This window comes from Somniosus microcephalus, chromosome 14, assembly GCF_052327205.1.
Source record: "Somniosus microcephalus isolate GS21.2 chromosome 14, FLI_Smic_1.0, whole genome shotgun sequence".
Classification (NCBI taxonomy): Eukaryota; Metazoa; Chordata; class Chondrichthyes; order Squaliformes; family Somniosidae; genus Somniosus; species Somniosus microcephalus.
The window spans coordinates 54614522-54636211 of NC_141000.1; the positions used below are offsets into that span (position 1 = coordinate 54614522).

Here is a 21690-nt window from a genome sequence, read left to right on the forward strand (position 1 = left end):
TTAGATGTTAAGATAACCCCCGGCTTCTCTTCTCCACTACAAATTGTCTTAAACCCCTCTTCCCTGCCCCCCTCCACCCTCACCTCCAACAACAAGTGCGAGGAGCTCATGTAGCTCTTTGTCTCTAAGATTGAGACCATCCATTCAGCTGCCTCTGCCGCTTCCCTCCCCTCCTCTAGCCCACCAAGCCATACTTCCTCTAAGGTTCCCCTGCTCTAACCCAGAACTCGCATCTTTCTCAAGTTTCCCTCCTATCTCCCCTCATGCCCTCTCCGAGCTCATCTTGTCCGTAAAACCCACCTCATGCTCCCTCGAACCCATTCCCACCAAACTGCTGACCACCCAACATCCCTTCCTGGCCCCATGTTAGCTGATATTATTAACAGTTCTCTCTCCCCCTCCCCTTCAAGTCTGCCATCATCACCCCTCTCCTCAAAAAACACACCCTTGACTCCTCTATCCTTGCAAACTACTGCCCTATCTCCAAACTCCCTTTCCTCTACAAAGTCCTTGAATGTGTTGTCACCTCCCAAATCCATGCCCATCTTTCCCGCAATTCCATGTCTGATTCCCTCCAATCAAGTCTCTGCCCCTGCCACAGCACTGAAATGGCTCTTAATAAAGTCACAAATGACATCCTATGTGACTGTGATCAAGGTAAACTAGCCCTCCTCAGCCTTCTCAACCTGTCTGCAGCTTTTGACATGATTGACCACACCATCCTCCTCCAACACCTCTCCTCCATCGTCCAGCTGGGTGGGACTGCCCTCACCTGGTTCCATTCTTATCTGTCCAGTCGTTGCCAGAGAATCTCCTGCAATGGCTTCTCTTCCCACTCCTGCACTTTTACCTCTGGAGTTCCCCAAGGATCTATCCTAGGCCCCCTCTTATTTCTCATCTACATGGTGCCCGTTGGCGACATCGTCCGAAAACACGTCAAGTTCCACATGTGCACTGACGATATCCAGCTCTACCTCACCACCACCTCTCTCGGCCCCTCCACTGCCTCTGTTTTGTCATGCTGCTTGTCCCACATCCAGCATTGAATAAGCAGAAATTTCCTCCAACTAAATATTAGGAAGACTGAAACCATTGTCTTTGGTCCCCACCACAAATGTAATTCCCTAAACCTCTCCAACTCTCTACCTCTCTCCTCCTTTAAGTTGCTCCTTAAAACTTAACTCTCCTGTCCTAATATCTCCTTATGTGACTCGGTGTCAAATTGTGTTTGATTACACTCCTGCGAAGCACCTTGGGATGTGTTATGAACCTGGTGCTATATAAATGCAAGTTGTTGTTCTTGTTAAAACTTAATCAGCAAAAATTTTATAAATTATGTGATGTAATTAGAAATCCCTATCTGAATCATGTCTATTTAGAAGTAAGCGTACCCAATATTGCTCGGATCATATAGATGTAATAGTGACCAACAATTGTGGCTCCAGTTTCATTCTTGCTGCGGTTTCATCTATTAATTAAATAAAAACAAAAAATGTTGCAAATACACGGTGAGTCAGTCAGCATAAAGAGCAGCAGACACACACAAAACTTCATGGCTTGACTTTTATCCTTACAGATCTGGCTGAGCTGCTGCGCATTGCCAGCATTTTCCGTTTTTATTTTATATGTCCAACATTTGCAGTATTTCCTTTTTAATTCGGCCATTAATGTTTCGGCCACCAGATGGAGCCATCCCATTGAAAAACGTAGGATTCCGGGTATCCTGAACGGCTTGTTTCCCCATCACTTTATTTTTCATGTTGCATCTTCGCAAGAGAAAAAAAAAGTTCCTTTTCCAGAACCGCATTCAGACCATGTCGCATCGTAAATAAATTGAAACCGTACTTCATAACTGACGACAAAATGCTTAATGTATTTTTTCATTTGATAAGAAAATAAATGTGTACTTCTCTATTACATATAGAATATATATACAGCAACACGACATACATGCCTAGGAAAAGAGAACTGGCTGTTGGTATAGATGATTCTCCTTTCGCATTTTCCGCTTTCAGTTTTAAATAGGTTAATTTATTATGTTAATTAAATGTGATTAGCAAGTTTTGTTATTTTAACTTTTTTTATCAGAGATTGCCCAACGCTTATGTGAGTATAATTCTGTGACTCTTCGTTATTTCACCACTCCAAGCAATCTGTTCGATGTTTAACGGTAGTTTGAGTTTAACAATAAGCTGAGTATCTGCACCCATCACTGGACCGGCATCGGAAACAATCTGGGGTGAGGTGCAGTGTTTCGGTTTTCTACAAGGCTATTATCTTGAGTTTAAATAATCGTTATGAATATATATATATATATATTAATTGGAAAATAATTTGTTGTATTTTACTGGTTTTAAGAGTTTGCTTGTCGCGCGTGGGATGATCAGTGGGATGATATTCCCATTCCCGGTGTATTTTATGTCGCTGTGTTAAGTGATGCTTGAATTTCAGCACAGACTTTCCTGACTTGGAAGTTGAGTAGCCGCCGTCAACCTGTGTACCTGAGCACAGACACACCAGTTCAAACTCCAGCTGATCGTCCGTAAACCGTGCTATTGAGCTGTGAGCTCTCGTACATATATTTTAATGGGGTTGGCTGGAGTTAGGTTTTAAACAGTCCGTACGAAATTCATACTTTTTAACGGGTGAAGCGGAATCATCCATGAAAACAATTGTTAACTATGACAATATCAAAAGGCCCAGACAGGGAATGAACAAAATGTAAACATCATTTAATTTACAGCGATCAAAGCACTAACACTGGAGTTTTAAAACGCTCTATATAAACTCCTCTGTTCAATGGCAAAGGACAGTAAGTAAATACTGTACTTTTCGCTCTTGCCGCATTAATGTCCCTGAGCTTTCGTGCTATGTTATAGTAGAATGTGATAAATGGGTCCGGGTACATGTTTTAGAGAGGTTCACCTGGGGGGGGGGGGGGGGGCTGGGTGAAAATATTTCAAATTGGAGGCATTGATGACAAATAGGTATTCGCTGAGGGCAGATGAGAATTCAATTGTTCCCCTCTCACTGCCCCTGAACAGAGGGCATTCCGAAATAGCAGGTAAAAGATCCCGTGTACCTGTATTAATCCAAATGTTATATAGTTTGTTTATACAAACAGTTCCTCATATAAATAGATATATATATTATAAATGCATTTATATAGGAAACTATATATATGGCGTTTGAAAAACAGGCCGCAAACAGCCAGTCCATGTAGAATGAACTCTCAGGTTCATAGAGTTATTCCGCTGCTTTGTGAAACATATTTTAGTTCAGGATTAATTAGGAAACACAAGTGGCGCAAAAGTGAAACGAGATTAGTGGAGTTGTGTGAATTTTTCGTGCAATTTATAATGATGCCATCGGTACATAAAATAAACCCCCAACCTGGTTGGGAAACCCACCCGCCCGCGTGTTACTAATAATTATTTCAGTGTCCGTGCGAGAGAACTCACCGGCCTTGCCACATCTCAGCTTTCCAAATGCATTCCTCGTCCTTCACACACTCTATTTTATTACTTAACTCCTGACAATTTCGATCGATATTAATCGCTACCAGTTTCATTATTAAAACAAATTAATTCTCCCCCTTTTTTACCAGTTGCTTCGTAATGATAAACTGCACCCCGTCCATTTGTTCGCAATGATAGTTATGTGGTTCCATTCCGCTGTTCTTCCGTCTGCTCGTTTCAGTTTATACAGCAGTCAAGAAAGTGTATTTGGAATCGTACTTAAGAGTTGTACTGAAATGGAGTGAATTTATTGGGACAGAGGCGATTGGCGATTGAGACAATCTGATCAGAGTGGTTAAGGAGCTTGTCCGTTACTTCATAGTGCAGCTTTAAGCCGGCTATGTTTGAGATATAACTGTCTATAAACACGCGGAGATGCACACACGCTGCTGAAGATGGTGCTGAGTAGAGGTGGCAAAGAACTGTTGACTAAATATTCCAACAGCAATGGTTATCAGCCACAACATATGTTCCTGGCACTTATCCTCGAAGGAATTTAGCTCTTTAAAAAAAAGATTTTCAAGATGGCATAATAATCAAACAATCAGCACCCATTGGTTCCAGCGTCATTAGCTTGTATCTGCCTTTACTTGTGTTGTGTAAGACTGACACATTCGATTACAAGCGAGGAGTTAATTATGAGTGTTAATAACGCACTTTGCATTAACATATCTGGCACTTTTAATCGCCGAGACGGTACATTTACGTCAATTTTATTCGTTTACAAAAAGGAGCAATCACAGCTCACCGAGTGGCACAAACCCACCATCGTGTTCCCACTTCTTTCTCAGGCAAATACGCACGCATGTTCAAACCGCTTGGTCCCTGTAAATAATCGAATATTAAGCCTTTTAATTGTGTTTTACTAATTGGAAGGCGAGACGTTCCCGAGCTCCCGGGACGGTGCGCTGGGAGGACACCCGGCCGGTTAACATACGTTCTCCTCAGGTCCTAATCCAGCTCCTGCCTGACTTTCATCTTCAGTCATCCTCCCACAACAAACAAGAATGAGCAATCTGTGTCTACACTAAAGCCTTGTTACGTTTATTTCAGGCAGTGCGAGATGTTCGTGCTTAGTTCATGACAGTAATCCATATTTGCAGCTGCACAAACGTCCTGAATATGATTTGTTTTTAATAAATCGCATCTTGCTGAAATAAAGCAGTTCCGCCTGCCTTTCGTCAAAAGCAGTTTATTTCGCATCTTGAAGCGCTAGACGATGAAACAGGTCAAATATTTATATGGTTTTTATTTTAATGTTTGTTAAAATACATGAATAAAGTATGAATCTACGTGTCTCGTCTTTTTAAAAAAAAATTAACGTTATGCTGATAATTACATTTACCTTTATAATACCATTTTCCTTTTTTTCTTTTCGAGATTTAGTTGATACAGCGTTGCGAATTTGTATATGCTCAAGCGAATATATTCTGCAAGAGCGTTAAGTATTTACTAGATTTAACAGCCTGTCTTCCCCCCGCCGCTGTGGCTTTGCAGGTCTGTTTGATGTGTGCGGGAGACAGGGAGAGAGACAGATACATGTTCACGGTCGAGCTTCCCTCTCTGGCTGATTAGTGTGTCATTTCCGAACTCTAACTCTCTCTCTCTCTCTCTCTCGGTTATGATGTGCTTTCCTCTAACCCCAACTGCCCGAAATCTGGACAGAAATTCTAGTTCAGGATTATTTATCTGCAGGTGTACTAGTTCCCAAAAGTTACATATTTTTTGAAAACTGACGGTATTTAATGACACGAAACCCGAATGAAAACGGAGTCGAAAGCGCATTCTGTTTCGGACTAGAATGCTGATATAAGGATGAGCTGTGTAATTAAATTTAGATCTGCGCTGGAAAAACAAAACGTTTCAGGCTCTCCACCCCCCAGGAAGTCACGCAATGCGCCTTTTTAGTCGTGGAGTGCTATTATAGATATAGCATTAAGTTCTCCGCTGCGAAATACCGGTAATACGCCATTTACACGGGATTTTGTGAGAATAAACGCAGTTTATAATCAAGTTAATTTTCACACCGAATCGAGTTTCTGTTTTTGGGCAATTTGGCCGGTCCACGTTACTTATTATGTCCCATAAAAGGGCTTTACAAGATCAGTTTATGAAATGATTATTCATCTCAACAGTGATCAACTATTCAGTCCAAATCACATTCCTGTCAGTATATATCATGTTCATTGACGAGATCCATATCTAAAAAAAATCACCACAATCGGTATTATTGTAAAACACATTTAGCCACGAATACGAACGTTTAATATATCACATTACAAGTTAATCTATCCCTTAATTTGATGGATGAAGAGGGGGTAGTTACGAAGTCCTGTTGCGGACTCTTTGGCGTGCCGGGTTTCCAGACGTTTGCGGGATTACAGGCTGAAATTCTTCAAATTGTTTTTAAAAAACTAAGTCAGCTGAGCGTTCCATTTAATTCACCTTCCGACAACAGAGGGGGAAATATCGCTTCATACCAACTGGCTATAATGTTTAAGCAGACAGTAAATAATAGTGACCCAATTATAGTTCATTCATTCGCAATATTTAACTGATGGAGCAGGGTTGGTGTTTGAGTTATAATTCGATAGTTAAAGATTAGATCCTGAAATATATTACTTTCCAAATTGAATATATCATATTGATGCAAACACTTTGGTGTGAACGATATAAAGTCAGCACTTTCGTTTATGTTGTAACTCACAAATGTTAGATACAGAAAGCTTAACGAGTTATTACAATATATATGGAACCTACACGATCGGTATATCTTACTTTATTTTTTCCAGAGTGTGAGTCAGAATGCCAGAACTTTTTCAAAACTTAAGCATTGAAAAGTCTGTTAACGTGTTCACAGGTCAGCTCGAAGTTGCCAGGTGAAATCTGCGTCTTACTGTACTTATCTGCTCGGGAAAGTGGTCTGTTCAGCTTCACCGCCTGCTCTGCTAGCTCGAACAGCCGCTCTGTGCAACTCAACCAAGAGGAACCGGTCTCTTCACCGAGGTTCATTCCTTCAAGCTCCAGATCGTGTTTTCCTCTTCGCCCAAACTTCGTGTTGGAGGAAAGTAAAAAAAAGCGGCTCCGCAGACCTCCCTGAGCCAATCACAGGGTCTTCAGCACGTGCATTGGAGAATCGGGAGGAAAGCAATTACAGCCCAATACAAATGTCATTAGTGCCTGGATCAGAGCAAGAGCGATCGCTGTACAAGTGGGGCAGTCGCAGCCTCCGGCACCCAGAACCCAGGCTCGAACCATGACAACTCAATACAAGGAGGAGATCTGCGAGAGATCCGAGTGCAAAAGTAAATCCCCAACTTTGCTCTCCTCTTACTGCATCGACAGTATTCTGGGCAGGAGGAGCCCCTGTAAGATTAGGTGTATTGGCGCCCAAGCGTTGCCGCTTCTCGCAGCCAGGAATGACCCGGACACAGCTAGTGAAGGTAAGGAGTTTTTTTTTTACAGGGGGAGGGGTGGAAAACTTCAATCGATCCTAGCACCGAAGATCCAGCCTGCACTTTTAAGCAAAAAAATAACTTCGCGTTTCTCTACAAAGGGTTGGAAGTGTTGACACTAGAACTCCAGTGTGCATAGCATCGGTGCCTTGTTTGCAAATCTGCATAGTATTGTTTGAGGGACGTGTACTGTGTAAAATGTGTCTTAAAACACTTGGTCATTTTGCAGTAGTCCAAGTACTTTCTAGTTCAGGCTAGGGATACCTGACTAGTGCAGAAAATGTTGAAGATTATATTACCGATTCGTGTACCACAACAGTTTTTTTTAATTTTGTATTTATATAAAACCTTGGACTTTTGTTTACAATTATTAATGTGCCTTGATAGAGATGGCGTATATGCCATTGGTTACTTTCCAAATATGCTGTCGAAAAACACACCTATATCAAATTGCGCCTTTCCCGTTAAATAAGCTTCGAAAAAAGGACCCCCTGTTCTAACTTTCACCCCTTCTCTCCTTATCTCTATCGTCATCTTAGTTGATACAACTTTTAAATATCAATGGATGGAGACTTGCATGAAACATTTAGGAATGATTCGGGATTTTAAAAAGACATTTAATTTTAAATACAAAGAATGATTCAGTGAAATCAAGTTTTTCAGTAAGATTTCGAGAAGGAAAGTAGATTAAAATAGATTAAAGTCGATAAAGGTTCCCGATAGAATAGCAATGGGGGGAGGGCGGCGAATTTTCAATCCCCATTCTATATCTACAGTAAAATCAAAGAATGTAAAAATAACTTCATGTGTGTCATATTAGCTGCAAATGGGAATAAATGGTTTAAAATCTCCAGACATTAGTGGCATTGGCAGCGCGCTGTTTAAGTTGTAATATTCCGATATAAGCGAGCTTTTCTAACAATAAAGTGGGAGGAGGTGGCGCGGCTCTGCGGAGTTTGCAGCAGTTGCTCCACTTTACAAGGCACGCTCCTGAAACAAACTGACCAGTTCTTTAAAGGTGATTCTTTGATTCTTTCAGGAGTGTTACTCTTCTCTGGGAAGGCGGGAGGGGGGGGCGGAATAAAAACGTATACTGTTGTCGCCCGCTACACTGACCCCCCGATTCCCGCGGCCTGGTCTGGTGATCTCCTCCCTTATTAATTAGAAGACACTGTTGGGGGGAGGGCAGTTTGCATTCATTTTACACGTAAAGTAGTTACACTCTCCAGATTCTCAAGCTTCAGTAAATGGAGCACTTGCCAAACATTGGCCAAAGTCTCTGCCAACATTTCGCTCTTATTTATGACTTTGCCTGGCAGATAAATCGGTCGGTGTCAGTGTGTCCCAGCACAATGTGTCCGGTTTAGACCCGCGGCCAGTTGGCATCTGTTAAAATATAGGATTTCATGAAACGGTGTAAAATGTGGCTAATTAGTAAATAGTCTTGGTGAGAGGAGCAGACTGTGATTTTTACACCCCTTCTAAATGACTGATTTACGGATGCCTGTCTTTTTATATATAGGATCACCCAAGGAAAACATGTCGTTTGACTCTGAGCTCCATCTCCCCCCGAAATTCCGAAGGCTGTACAGCCAGGGAGGGAAAATCTTAGACGCCCGGGGATTTAACGAGATTGGTAACGAGAAATTGGAAAGAGACAGGCCCTCCGAACCGTTCCGAAACGCCGATCTGAAAATCAGCCAGGCTCCTCAAGTCAGCATCAGCCGCAGCAAATCGTACAAAGAAAACTTCAGCTTAGGCAAAACGCAAGGAGACAGCGCGCCCAACTTGTCCGAGTCTCCAGGTTTAGTTTCGGTGGAGCCGATCGACAAGTCATTCGAGGGAGACACGAAAGAAGACGCGGCTGAAGATGACTTGTCCCCTAAACTGGTGGAGGAGGCTCAGACGGACGTGGATGTGAAGGATGGGGAGGACAGTCTGTGTTTATCAGCCGGCAGTGACTCTGAAGAAGGCATGTTAAAAAGAAAACAGCGGCGGTATAGGACTACATTCACCAGCTACCAGCTAGAAGAACTCGAGAGAGCTTTTCAGAAAACACACTACCCAGATGTCTTCACCAGGTATCTGTATACATGAAATAACTCCGATAAAACTCATAAAAACAAGAATCCAGACTGTAACGGTAATTGATACACTATCCAGGCTGGAATTGTTTCTGACTCGCTGGTTTGTATTTTCATGGGCTAAACTAATACATCCACAACCACATCAAATGGACAAATGATAGGGACACCATCTATCGGAGGGTGATCACTTTTCCGGTACTACACTCGCCAGTGTCCTCTTTATCAAAGTAATGACCGCCCAGATTAACATTTAGTGCTCGCAACACAGCGCTCCACACCCGTCTATTCCGCTTTCCCATCGTCTTCTACACATTGCTCCACCCCATAGATTTAACAACATTAGCCCCTTGATCGTTGAAGAAAATGCAGTGCGTGAAACTGTAAGTTCTCTATTTTTTGAAAGTCCGTGTGACTAATTCTGCTGGCATGCAGCTTCAGCCCATTGACTGAAAGGACACGGATGCGCACCGAATTGTTTTCAAAGCCACTCCAGGACACAGTACAAGTGTAATTATGTGACATAAATGGAACAGTCTTTATGTTATCAGGTGTGTTATCGACGGGAATGGGGGAAAACAATCATTAACGAGTGTAATCTTTTTGACGACTTTCAATGCATTTTCAATGCAATCGACTTTCCAGATTTAAAAAATCCTTTCCTTTTAAGATTGAAATGGGCGCTTTCCTAAATCAAATAATGGCTGTAACGGTCCCTACATTTTTGACAATGTCGCTTGACTTGCTCGATGTTTGCATACTTTGGCCCTTTTTTATGGCCCAAGTAAACAGGAAAGATTGGAGAGCGCCTGTAAATAGCTGCTAGGTTATGTCTAATCCTCATTTAGCACGTTTAATATTAGCTTTCCAAAAAAGGTACTGCGAAACATCGGAGTGTATAAAGTGTATTTTCACCTCTTTCTGTGTTTTGTACAGGGAGGAACTCGCGATGCGGCTAGATTTAACAGAAGCACGAGTACAAGTAAGTTACAACTAATGTCTGTGGATAGATGGTTTCCCGGCGAATTTACTTTGCTGTTTCCACATAGTTGTAGGGTTTTTTTCTTAACATAATTTAATACCTACCTTTTTTTTTAAACCAGTATGCGGGCAGATAGCCTCGGATGTGTAATCCCAGCCCAGTCTGGAGTGTGCCAGGCACAATGTACTGCTCCATGTCAGACTTTCTACAGATGTGATTGTGCGCAAATATGAATAATGGGAATGCTTTTGCGCCACGGCAACCGGGAGCATTAAAACAGTGACATAGGATTTAATTTCCTTCGCTTTTAGTGAACAAATGTAAGGGCTGCATAAGTGAAGTGCTGTTAAAGTTGATAGGGCCCATACCACAGTGCATTTTCTCTCGAAGTCTCATAACCAAAGCGACGATAAACATTATGATTGATGCCTTATTGCGAACACGAGGAACATAAACCATATGTTGGGAGGTAAAGGCCGAGTAAATCACTTTACAGTTACAATCGAGCGCTGATAAGACCTAATAAATTCCATATGGCTCATTTAATACACAACAGCTTCTTGCATTAAAGGGGCTAATGATGAGATTCTCCCTCGTGTTGTTGACACATTGTTCTATTGTCAAATACCCAACGTGACAGGCAGCCAGCAATGATTATTTTCCGCTCAGGCAGTCGTGGGAAAGTTAAATAACTTTTTTTTTTCTCTCCTTCTTTACAAAAGCCCGTTTGGACTCAATAAAACTTGCGAGACATTCTAGTAAAATTAATTGTAACGCATTATGTTCATCTTTAGCTCACTTTGCCTTTTTTTTCTCTATTAAGCGCAACCTATCGAAATTAATTAAGGCCAATTTAGTGACGATTACATCAAATGTGAAGATGCAATCGGTTACTTTTTAAAGCGCCAACTCGATTACTGAAATCGGCAGTCTCGTGCAGTACCGATACATTGTTTGAGAATTTGCGAGGGATGCTTGATGTAATTATATAATTTTTAATCCAACATTTGATCGCTTCACTATTTTTATAGGAATCTGTGTGCAATTGGCGTGGGTTGATGTCTGAATTAAAAAGAGTGTATATTTATCTAATGAATGTGTGCGATGGGTTTTGTGCCTCACCCACATGATCTGGACATTGAGATCTTTCTAATAATTCCTGAACATTGATACCTGGTGTCAACACCTTATATTTTTTAACATTGCGATATAGAAGTAGTATCAATACAACCATTGAAATCGCGATTTTTTAATTATAAAACTGTTATAAAGGTGTATTGTTCCATTGTAATTATTGCTGAACTTTGATTTGACAGTTATTTTGTGCACATTAACCTTCAGTGTCATTTGTGTAGCTGGATGTAACCCGAAAGTGATTTCACATTTCCTGCGCACTTTTTTTTCGTTCTTTATTTTTTTCGACAAGAGTTTGGAAAGTTTTTTTTAAATGTTTAATTTAATTTGATCTTTTTTTTTTGCAGGTTTGGTTTCAGAACCGCAGAGCTAAGTGGCGGAAGCGAGAGAAAGCCGGAGCTCAGAGCCACCCAGGCGGCCTGCCCTTCGCCAGCCCCCTGGGAGCGGGCCACCCGCTGGGCCCTTACCTGGACGGCAGTCCCTTCGGACACCACCCGAGCCTCGAGTCCGCATGGTCAGCCGCCGCCGCCGCCGCTGCAGCCGCCGCTGCCGCCTTCCCCGGGTTGCCACCTCCACCAGGCACCGCGGCTCTTCCCCCCAGCGGGACCCCGCTAGGCCTCGGCACCTTCCTGGGAGCGGCCATGTTCAGACATCCTTTCATCACTCCGCACTTCGGCAGGTAAGAGCTTCAGCCAGAGCCCCTCCCGCCCCCTCCTCCAGGAGCAGCTGCAGCAGGCCGCAGGACAAGCAGAAGTACAACAGAACCAGACTCACTCAGTCATCAGACACAGTCAACAAGGAAAAAAAGGCAACTCATTCACAACCATCAGCTAAAACTCAATTGTAAAAGAACAAGCTACAAACCAACAGCAAACAGAATAGGCTAATCCCAAAATTGTAAATAAATATTTAAAACATAATAGCAACAGTAACATACCTAAAATGTTAAAAGGCAACAAGATAATAGGAAAAACTGAGATCAATCAGTGTAATAACTAACCTCATAGGAAATGTAACAACAAATTCAGCGACAGACTAATAGTCTTCAAAATCCATTGCATATTTAACAGCAACGAGTCCGGTACCAAAAACAGTACACGAAACAATCGTTTAGTAACAACATCATCAATGAGGGTAGAAATATTTTATAACAAACCACAAAAATACCCAAACAACTGCGAGCAGTATGTGTGTGCGTGTGTGTGTGTGAAGGGGAGAAATCAAGCACATTTTTCAAACATCCGTGATAATTAAGACATCCCAATGACTTAAGGTACACATGAAACAACTAAAGGACAAGTGCTACAGCGAGAAGCCACAGCAGTTATTACAGACCCCAGATCTACCTGTGCGAGGGAATGCTGCAGAACTCCGAGTTACACATGGGGAGCCTGGCACCAAGATAGCAGTTTATCTCATGCCACAGTATTTTTAGAGGTATTTCTCAAATGGAAAGCATAGCTTAGGAATAGACCGGACCAGACCAGATTTTTATTCGAAACTACTTTTACTCTACAGTTTATGCGTTAGATAACACAGTAAGAGCAAAACGTTCGACATCACAAAACAAAGTTAGAAATTCTGTCATTTCCAGCAACATTTCCTTTCTCATACATTTGCTTTAAAATATTCTAATATTGTTTCTCCATTAGCTGTCCGTGTAAGGCATAAGCATTTATATCGTGGGCTTTATCCCTATCTTATCAGAGCGTTGTGTTTTGATTTTGAACGAGTTGTTCACTTAAGTCGGGTTTAGCAAAATGAAGAAATCTGGAATGTTGACTCGTTATTATTAATTTCTATAAAGTGAAGCTGACAAGTGGCGGCACGGTAACGGTGGACTGACGAGGGCTAGGAGAAAGAAGCGGGGAGAATAAAACAACTCGATCATTCCAACTATGTTTGTTTTACCTTCCAAGGTTTCTAATTTGGTCGTTTACCCTGACGTGAAAGTTATTTGGCATGGCCGCCCGAAATATGTGCTTGAAAAGTTATTCAGTGTGGCATAATTTTATGTCAGCCGCATCATTTCGAAACACAAACAAATCCGTTGCAGCTTGTATGGGACACAGGCAGCGTAGAGCGTGAAGAGGAAAGCGGTTCTATAGCAATGCGCAAGAACCCACGGACATATTCCGAAGATCCCACTACCTTACTATTATATAAGATATATATATATGTATGTTTGAGCCGTTTATTATTCTTACAAAAGTTCTGGGGTGTAATCTCTACCCTGCACCTTACTCCCATGCCCAGCTGCACACGTGCCTGACTATTCCCCACTATTTCGGAGTTTCAATTTTTTTTTATCGTCAGCCAGGAATCTGGCATGACAGAATCCCATCACCACGTTTAAGCGTTTCCAAACCAAATGAGTAGTTTCCATTTGCCTAATATGGAGTGGACATTCTCTCCACTTCAGGACCTCTCCCCTCACTTACCTAAATCCAAATAATTTCGGACAGGTTGGCAAGAGCTAAGGCTTGGACAATCCCAATTGTACATAAGGGTTTACCTATCTAAAGCGACATTACTTACCGGTATCCCAGTGGAACCAATCCCAACCCACCGTGACAGGCCAATTCCTGAAGTTTCCGCTAATGAGCAGGTTTGGCTGACGGATCATCAACAGCGCCATGGAGGACAGTGGACCTGGCTGGCCTGAGTATTGGATTACCAAGTCTGCCACAGGGAAGTGACTGGGTTCCAATCTCCCTCTCCAGACGTGCGGACTTGGACCCAACTCAAAGTCAATGAGACTCTGCCTATTGCCTTCCACCCCCTATTCAAAGTGTTGGTCAAACATTGGATTAAGCTGCTGTAAGGTGGATAGCAGCTATTCTCCAGCAGTATGATGAGCAGCGCAACTCAACATAAAATGTCTGAGTTCGTCATTACCAGCCGACCGACGGCAGCATGGAAACCCACCATACCCCATTGGCTCCACCAGTTGAGGGGCGCGGAGCTTCAACAGCATCAAGGTAGGCCCCAAGCCATGGATACATGTGTGTGCTCACATACCTGCCTTCCAGCACGTGTCATTCCGAGCCTCATCGTTCCTCGTCAGCCATATCAGAACATCTATCTTCACCGTTGTCGAAGGACCGCCTGAGATGTGCTAAACACTGCGGTATTTTAGACACCCAAGTCCAATGCGTTACACTAATTGAGGGAAGTCACAATAAACACAAGTTTCAAGGGGGGGGTAAATCCATCGAGTATGTTCACCAAAGAAACTTTACAAATTATGCATGTTATTCTTGATTTTATTAAAACGTCCTTTTATATTATTCATAAAGTAGCTTATGTGGTTTCAATAAATCATTCCGATATGAAATATAAAGTACTAATTATTTCAGTCAAGATGGAAAAATGTTAGCAGTGTGTGCTGAAAGTTGGCCCTTCTTTTGGGAATAACATCTATCGCGCGAGGAGAAGGCAAAAGGATGGGTTGGTTGGTCCGCTGTCAGCAGGAACGAACATAAAGTGTACATTTTAACACTCCCAAATACGAGAAGTCAATGTCAGTATGTTTACTTAGGCAAAACACGGACTAATTTCGCAATGTATTGTTCCCTCGGCATTGCTTATGGTTGAGGTCATGGTTGCTGTTACATGATTCGTAGAGTAACGTAACAACAACTTGTGATCAATTAAGAAACTGTAGCGTGTGGTCCAAAGTTGTGACAGATCAACCAGCTCACTAATATGAAGAGGTACAGCATTTCAGAACCCTCGCTGAAAGATGCCACGGTACATGTGTCGTGTCGAGTACTGTGCCAAATGCTCGGGGTGTGCAAGAAATTCCGAATGGGTCTCATTGACTCCCATCTCTGGCCGTTAATGCAGCGGCAGTGAGTCGTGAGCAATTCTGTAAATTATACGATAGCCCAACGTTATTACACTCTAGTACAACATTTAAATACAAAATAGCGGTAACGCTAGCGGGGACTGTGACGGATTATCAACTTTTACTCCCGGACTTCAGACAGCACCAAACTGTAGTTGTCCAAGTAATATTGCTGTTCAGTTGTGATCTATCAATATCCCTGCAATATTAATGTTAACAATCGTACAACTTCATTACACGCAAAGCTTACAGACTGACAAAACAGGCAAATTCTAGCGACGAACTGATACTTTTAAAGCAAATTCTTACCCCATTTGTAACCAACCCTGCTTTCTCTTACATAGCAATTAATGATATAGTCAGACCTGTAATATGCAAGTCTGGTTATATGTGAGTCCTGTGCTACTTGACGCAATGCGTAGGCCAATATTCCCCTGAATAATTCAACCGTTATACTCAGTAGTATCCCTCCAATCACCAAACTAGCTGATCACATTTGATTTAAAACGCTTTCCCGTATTATAATGTCGAAAATCCTTGTCTGTTGCAGGCTCTTCTCGACAGTAGCTCCGCTGACAGGCGCCTCTGGCCCTGCCCTGCTGAGACAGTCGGCCCCGGGGGTAGAAGGGGGAGTGCAAGCCGGCGCCCTCTCAGACCCCGCGGTAGCAGCAGCAGACAGACGAGCGTCCAGTATCGCAGCACTCAGACTCAAAGCCAAGGAACATGCCGCCCAACTCACACAACTCAACATCCTCCCCGCACCCTCCACCGGCAAGGAAGTGTGCTGAATACACAGCAAGGAGCTCCACACATGTTGCTGATCAAGACCAAATTCAGAAAGAGGACCAGTGACTCCGCGTGGATTGGGTTCTCAGACTGTGCATGCCCGTAGAGTCAGTATCCCTTTCATCATATCAACAGGACACACTTAAAAACAGCAAAACTAAAAAAAACAATGACATTCTCTACATATAAGATTTGTGACGTTCCTACCATTCATATTTCTCTATGAGAGAGGGAGAAAGTATAGTGGAGCCTTATTAAGAATATACCTGATGTGATCACTGAGAAAAACTTTCTTTAATACAGTAGAGTTGGATCGAATCAGGGCAGTTTTGAAAAAGGATGAAATGTATTCAAAACACACGCATGTAGATTTGCCGATTGATAGTTTCCTATTTCTAGTCTTGGTGGCCCGATATAAGGGATACTGTTTCTGAATGAAATGAGTTTGACTTTCTGCGGCGGACCAGTTCTATAGCACACATGTGGATAAACGCGTTGGTTACGTCTGGATTTTTTTATATATACGTCAGTGTAGCCAACCAGCGGTTCGCTACTAAACCAAAGGGACAAAATACTGCCAATCCGAGTGGACTGCTTATGTCACTAAACTGTGATTGATTTCTGTACATAATGGTCGTTCTTCAGAATTTCCAAGGAAAATAATTGTACATTTTTAAAAAAAATGAAAATTTGCACTCAGCGTGTTGTGAAAGTTTATTCTCTAGAATTACCCGACAGTTCTTATACAGTGTTGTGGATGTATTAGGTTCGTAGAATAATTATTTATGGACAAACATTTTATTTAACTTATTAACTATAGAGGTTTCGAAAACCTTATAAAAAGCAAGTTGCTATATTACGTGTACTGTTGTAACTTCTTGATATGGGCTAGAAGAGTGGCGACACTCTAAAATAAAATGTTATGCTTAACAAGCTAATTGGAGAAAGCGCTTATTCTAAATCCCGAGTATTTTTTTTAAAGATTATTGAGCGTTTATCAACCGCAGACAAACTTCCGATTTACCAGTACAGTGCCATCTACGCAAAATCACAACTAGAAATAACTCTTTGTCAAGTCCCAGTTTTGTTTCCGGCCCAGTATAGGTGTAGTCAGATTATAAGCAATGTTTTGCCCAGCCCCATTCACCGTATACGTTTATGTCTTGGGCGGTAAAGTGACACAGACTCTACAACAGGAAGGCCTTTCCAACCAGCCACTCCTCCCCTTCAGGTTAGCTTCATTCATTCACAAATCACGCTTGAATATGTGTACGTGCTGGCTAATTTCAAAGTGCGACAGTTAATAAGCACAACATTACAACGCAATTGAAATATCCCTCTTGTTAATTTAGAGGAAAAATAATTGTAATAAAACAACAAATAGTCAACTGAAGCGCACTGTTCTTTAGATCCAGATTCCAATTCGGAGCTATTGCAGGAATACTGGGACTTTCTAAACTAGGACAAGTAATCCCTACACCGGGTTAGGATTATTTAAACCTTTTAGCACATTCCTCCAACACTATTGTTTTAATGAATATTGGCAGAATGTTGCCAGGAATATTCACTGTCTTATGTGCTGACACTACCAATAAAGTTGATTTCCCATAAACCGCATGAACTTTATTCAGCGGGACCGGTGTAAGCAAAAAGGGGGAGTTTTATTTGTCTTTCATTTCGAGTATCTGAATACATCCTTGATAGATTACGTTAAATATCTCTTTGAAATTAGAACATTGACCGCCCCCCCCCCCCCCGTAAACTGCTGTCAGCTTGTTGGGGTTGCTTTGCTTTCTCTATATTTCTGTATCTGTGATAATGAGTCTCCTAGGTTACTGGACGATGGTGGTTAACGATTTTGCCATGACGCGCCTTGGTGACGGTGCCTCTATTTGCCGCCTTCTGCGTTGGTTGACAATCGGCGCCGACTTGTCCAATTAGCAGCCAACCCAGACACAAGTAATGCGAGCTCCGCTGAGGGGTTAGCTGGCACTGGGCCACTTAAATGGATGATTCGATGGGTCAGGTTGACACGGTAATCTGCTTCCTGGAGTGGAGGCTCTGTAGAATGTGGCCACGCGAATTCAACTAATCTTACCAATGGTATATAGCAAGTGCAAACAACATCAATATTTAAAACCCACCGGCGTCATATTCTAAATAACACAATAAGGCATAGTCCAAGCGCAAATCCACTGCGAAAGCTTCATCTTCGAGTATGTGAGGCTAAAATACAAGAGTATAAAGTTTAAAAACAAAATAAGCGCTCTGGTGAATGATGGAGCGGTAACTCCTGACGTTGACACAGATAATCAACTTATATTACAGCCTTTAAAAAAGAAGATCGAACAATTTGATTACGGCGTTAAACTGGCAATATACAGTCTCTGAATTCTGTGCTAACCAGGTAATTGTATTACTCCCCCCCCCCAGCTTAGATTTTAACAGTACACTTCAACGAAAGTGTTCACCGCTAATATTGCTAAATTAATTTACCCCCATTTCAATAATTTCGTGATTTTTATTCAATAACGGGAGTATAAATGCTGTTAAAAATATTTTCCTTTGGATGTAACCATTGTACCAAACAGACCAGACACCGAAAAGTGGCAATGCGAGTAAAAAGCCTACAATTTATGAAGTAGGTACTACTATATACCTTGAAAACCCTTTACTGTTCCCGATTCTAAATATCACAGACACCTACATTCTGATGCATGGATCGACCTATTCTAGTTATGTTGTACTCAATTCATTAAGAGTTTTTGATCAGGTAATCTGTTAACACGAGATAACGTCTACTCGGGGTGACATACACTCTGATAAAGTGGTTGTCATCATACCAGGATCTGCGCCATTATTTCAGTTAATGAACACTTTTTAAAGTCATTTTTTTCTCATTTGACCCCACTCTATGGTACTAAATCAAATTGCGTGAAATTACCTGCCGGATTAAAGTTCTTATGGTCGAATGAAAGCATCTCCCTCTCACTCGCCTCGCTTTACAACTAATCCCACCTCACAGTGATGGTGCAAACATGTAGATCTCAGACTATTCTTTCATGTTTCGCAGCTGGTAAAGCAACCATTCTTTGCTAAATATTCACCATAAATATCACACGTTAACGGCCGATGACTCCCATCAAGTCTATATTAAACATTTGACATGTCACGCATGATAAACTCTGAGTGTCTTTGAAAAAAAAGGCATTAGCAAAGAAACCAATTTCTCCTCATCTAAACCTCCCCAAGTGTTGAATGATTTCGTTTGAAAGAGGCAGTGAAGCGTATTTAGAGGGTTTTATGAGATTTTCCAGAATGATTTAATCTTATTGTGAACATTATTAATGAATAGCAACCCAATTTGGCCCTAATATCTGGGAATTCTTGCTACAAAACACGACGACTGTGACCCCCAACCTTAAGCAAACCTCCCCGGTGTTTTTGTACTGCCTTCAGCCTCCAGTAACTCTTTAACACGGCATTGCACGGGAGCCAGTTTTCAGCACGATCACACAAATCCAACTCTCCCTCCATTCACTGCCAAGCTTCCCACCATCTGTTCCCAAAACCAGCTTCCAGATTTGGAAATATTTCAAGGAGCGTGACAAGTAGTATATATAAACGTGTACATTTGCATGCATGTGTATAGCTAGAAAATATTGTTGTATATATGTATATACATGTAAAAATTGTATTGGTTAATGTGGGAAGGAATATATGATTCAGATACAAGTTAGTTTTTTTATGCGCAGATCTCTTAAAACAAAATCTTAAAGTTTAACATATGGATGAATAATATATTGTATGTATTGATGAACTCATGTATGAATAATGTACGTATAGTGAAAACGCATTTAAGTGTTGTCTTGTTTTGCATCTTTCTATCCTTACCTTTAGACACAACACAATAAAATATATTTTAAACCTCAGGTTAATTTTGTAGTATAGTCTCTCAAATGCCAAATATCTGGTATGCGTGTTCCATTTAACTTAGGACTGTTTTAACGCACATACAAAACCCACAGTCTTTTTTTTGGTGGGGGGGGGGGGGGGGAGTGTAAAGGTTCAGCCGCCTTTGGAGCTGTTGAAGTTGTGAAAGAAAGACTGAAGAAAGCAGCATTGGAAACTGGTAGCACGATCTCCTTTGGATCCACTAATTCCCATCTCTTTGCTCTCATCCAATTAGTGCAGTGTATTAAGCGGTTTATCATCTCATACTCAGCTGTACAAAGAAACAAGCCGAACACTTTGCAATAGACTCTGTTCTCCTTTTACACCCTCAGGTACTTACATATTCTAGTGTGCTATGAATAATAGGGGAATAATAGAGCACTAATTCCCTCATCAAAGAATGCCTTGTCTGCGCTTTGGTGAAAACACTATTCCGATAAAAGAAAGCAATAAAGCTTAGCATAACAAAACGAAACCTACTTATTAGCTTAGTAGTAAATTAATGCAAAACCACTGGTATTCAACCAGGTTTGAAAACAGCCTCCCGCAACTTTATAATGCTTTATTGCTGAAGGAATCCAGACTTGAAATTTGAATCGGAGAGATGAGTTAATCTGGTAAATTCCAATAAACGTGTTTTCAAACGGCTGCTGTGATTTAAAGCTATTTATCCCACATGGAATGGGATAAATGACACAAAGCGATGTCCGACGGCAGCAAGACATGGAAATACACGGCAAGTTGGACATTATTCAGGAAAGTCCAACTGACTCTGCGAGAATTTATGTATGAATTTGGAGTGTAAACGCATCATTACGAACTGTTCCCTGCCATTCCTGCCACATGTTGTGAATTATTTATGCTAATCTTCTATATGTATTTATAGTAAAAATAGGAAATGGTGGAAATACAGAGAGAAAAGGCAGATTAATATGTGGGAAAACATTAACCCATACTTTTCACTTTGAGATGCTGCTGTGTATCACCAACATTTGCTGTATTTATTTCAGATTTTCAGCATGAACTGTTTATTTTCCTTTTTTATGTTTATTAGGTACAATACATAAACGATACACAAATAGTAAATGCAGGCGAGGACAATGCAACTAAATTGCTTACAGGAATGACGTATCTTGTATTGGAATGCCAAAGATTGGGCTCGCTGCAGAGATGATTTTCGGACCCTAATTGAATGCGTGTTCTTATATTCTGACCAAAAGCTGCAGTAGTTCAATGTTTTCGTACACCCAATTAGGGCTCATAGGTGCATATTTCACTCACCATTACTGTCAACGTGAAGTGAGTTCACAGACAATAGTAAAATAGAGGATATTGCCTTATGAAGCTGCGAAATATATTTATTCCACAGTGGGGGAATAGTACATAATTGGTGAGGGGCAGAGGTGATAGTTACTTGGGTCTCCTTCAGGACTGCACGGGCTTCCTAGCCAGTATTCTTCTTACATAATGTAACAACAGTATTCTCATTCATTTATGTGGCAGAGTTCTGTGTTATGCAGTTATAATTAAAAGAGATTTAATTTCCGGCAGTGGAGCATTGGTCTGGTATGATGATCTTTTTTCTCGCCACTGTAGAATACAATGAAGGATTGGCCCTGAATACTTAGGAGCAGTTCTCACTGCAGTGCATGTGATGACATCAGTTGGCGAGAGTTTATCATGAAGAGGTGTCTGCATGCTTCTCGTTAGACTATCCTCTGGGTGGGTAGGTTTGTTTTACTTTATGTTATTTAGGTACTGGTTTTCTAATTCTCAGGTATTTATTTTTTCAAATTCCGAGCCGGGTGTCAACCAGTTTGTTTTGCGCCACACATTTCCCAGATTCACTGGTGCCAGTTGTTGGAATGGAGCCACTACAGTTACAGATAGTGTTCTTTGTTGGTTTAAACCCAGAGTTTATTTTTTA

General features: G+C 41.4%; 1 protein-coding gene and 1 long non-coding RNA gene across 6 annotated transcripts in view; one reads left to right on the forward strand and one right to left on the reverse strand.

Moving 5' to 3' along the window:
- Positions 1-1853: 1853 nt before the first annotated feature.
- LOC147107493 (uncharacterized) lies at positions 1854-6386 on the reverse strand. The gene is made up of 2 exons (XR_015080817.1): positions 6297-6386; positions 1854-4343 (listed from the first exon to the last, which is right to left on the reverse strand). It is a non-coding gene; the product is annotated as an uncharacterized LOC147107493 (long non-coding RNA).
- A 388-nt stretch (positions 6387-6774) lies between these two features.
- The window catches only part of arxa (aristaless related homeobox a), a 165435-nt gene continuing 150519 nt past the window's right edge, over positions 6775-21690 (forward strand). For 4 of the 5 annotated variants that reach the window (XM_086006564.1, XM_086006567.1, XM_086006566.1 and 1 more), the window contains exons 1-4: positions 6775-6961; positions 8496-9054; positions 9994-10039; positions 11521-11852. In XM_086006564.1, coding sequence (XP_085862690.1) covers positions 6775-6961; positions 8496-9054; positions 9994-10039; positions 11521-11852 — 1124 coding nt within the window. Of the gene's footprint in view, positions 6962-8495; positions 9055-9993; positions 10040-11520; positions 11853-15573; positions 19742-21690 lie in introns of those variants that run through there. The other variant, XM_086006563.1, reaches the window with a different exon arrangement.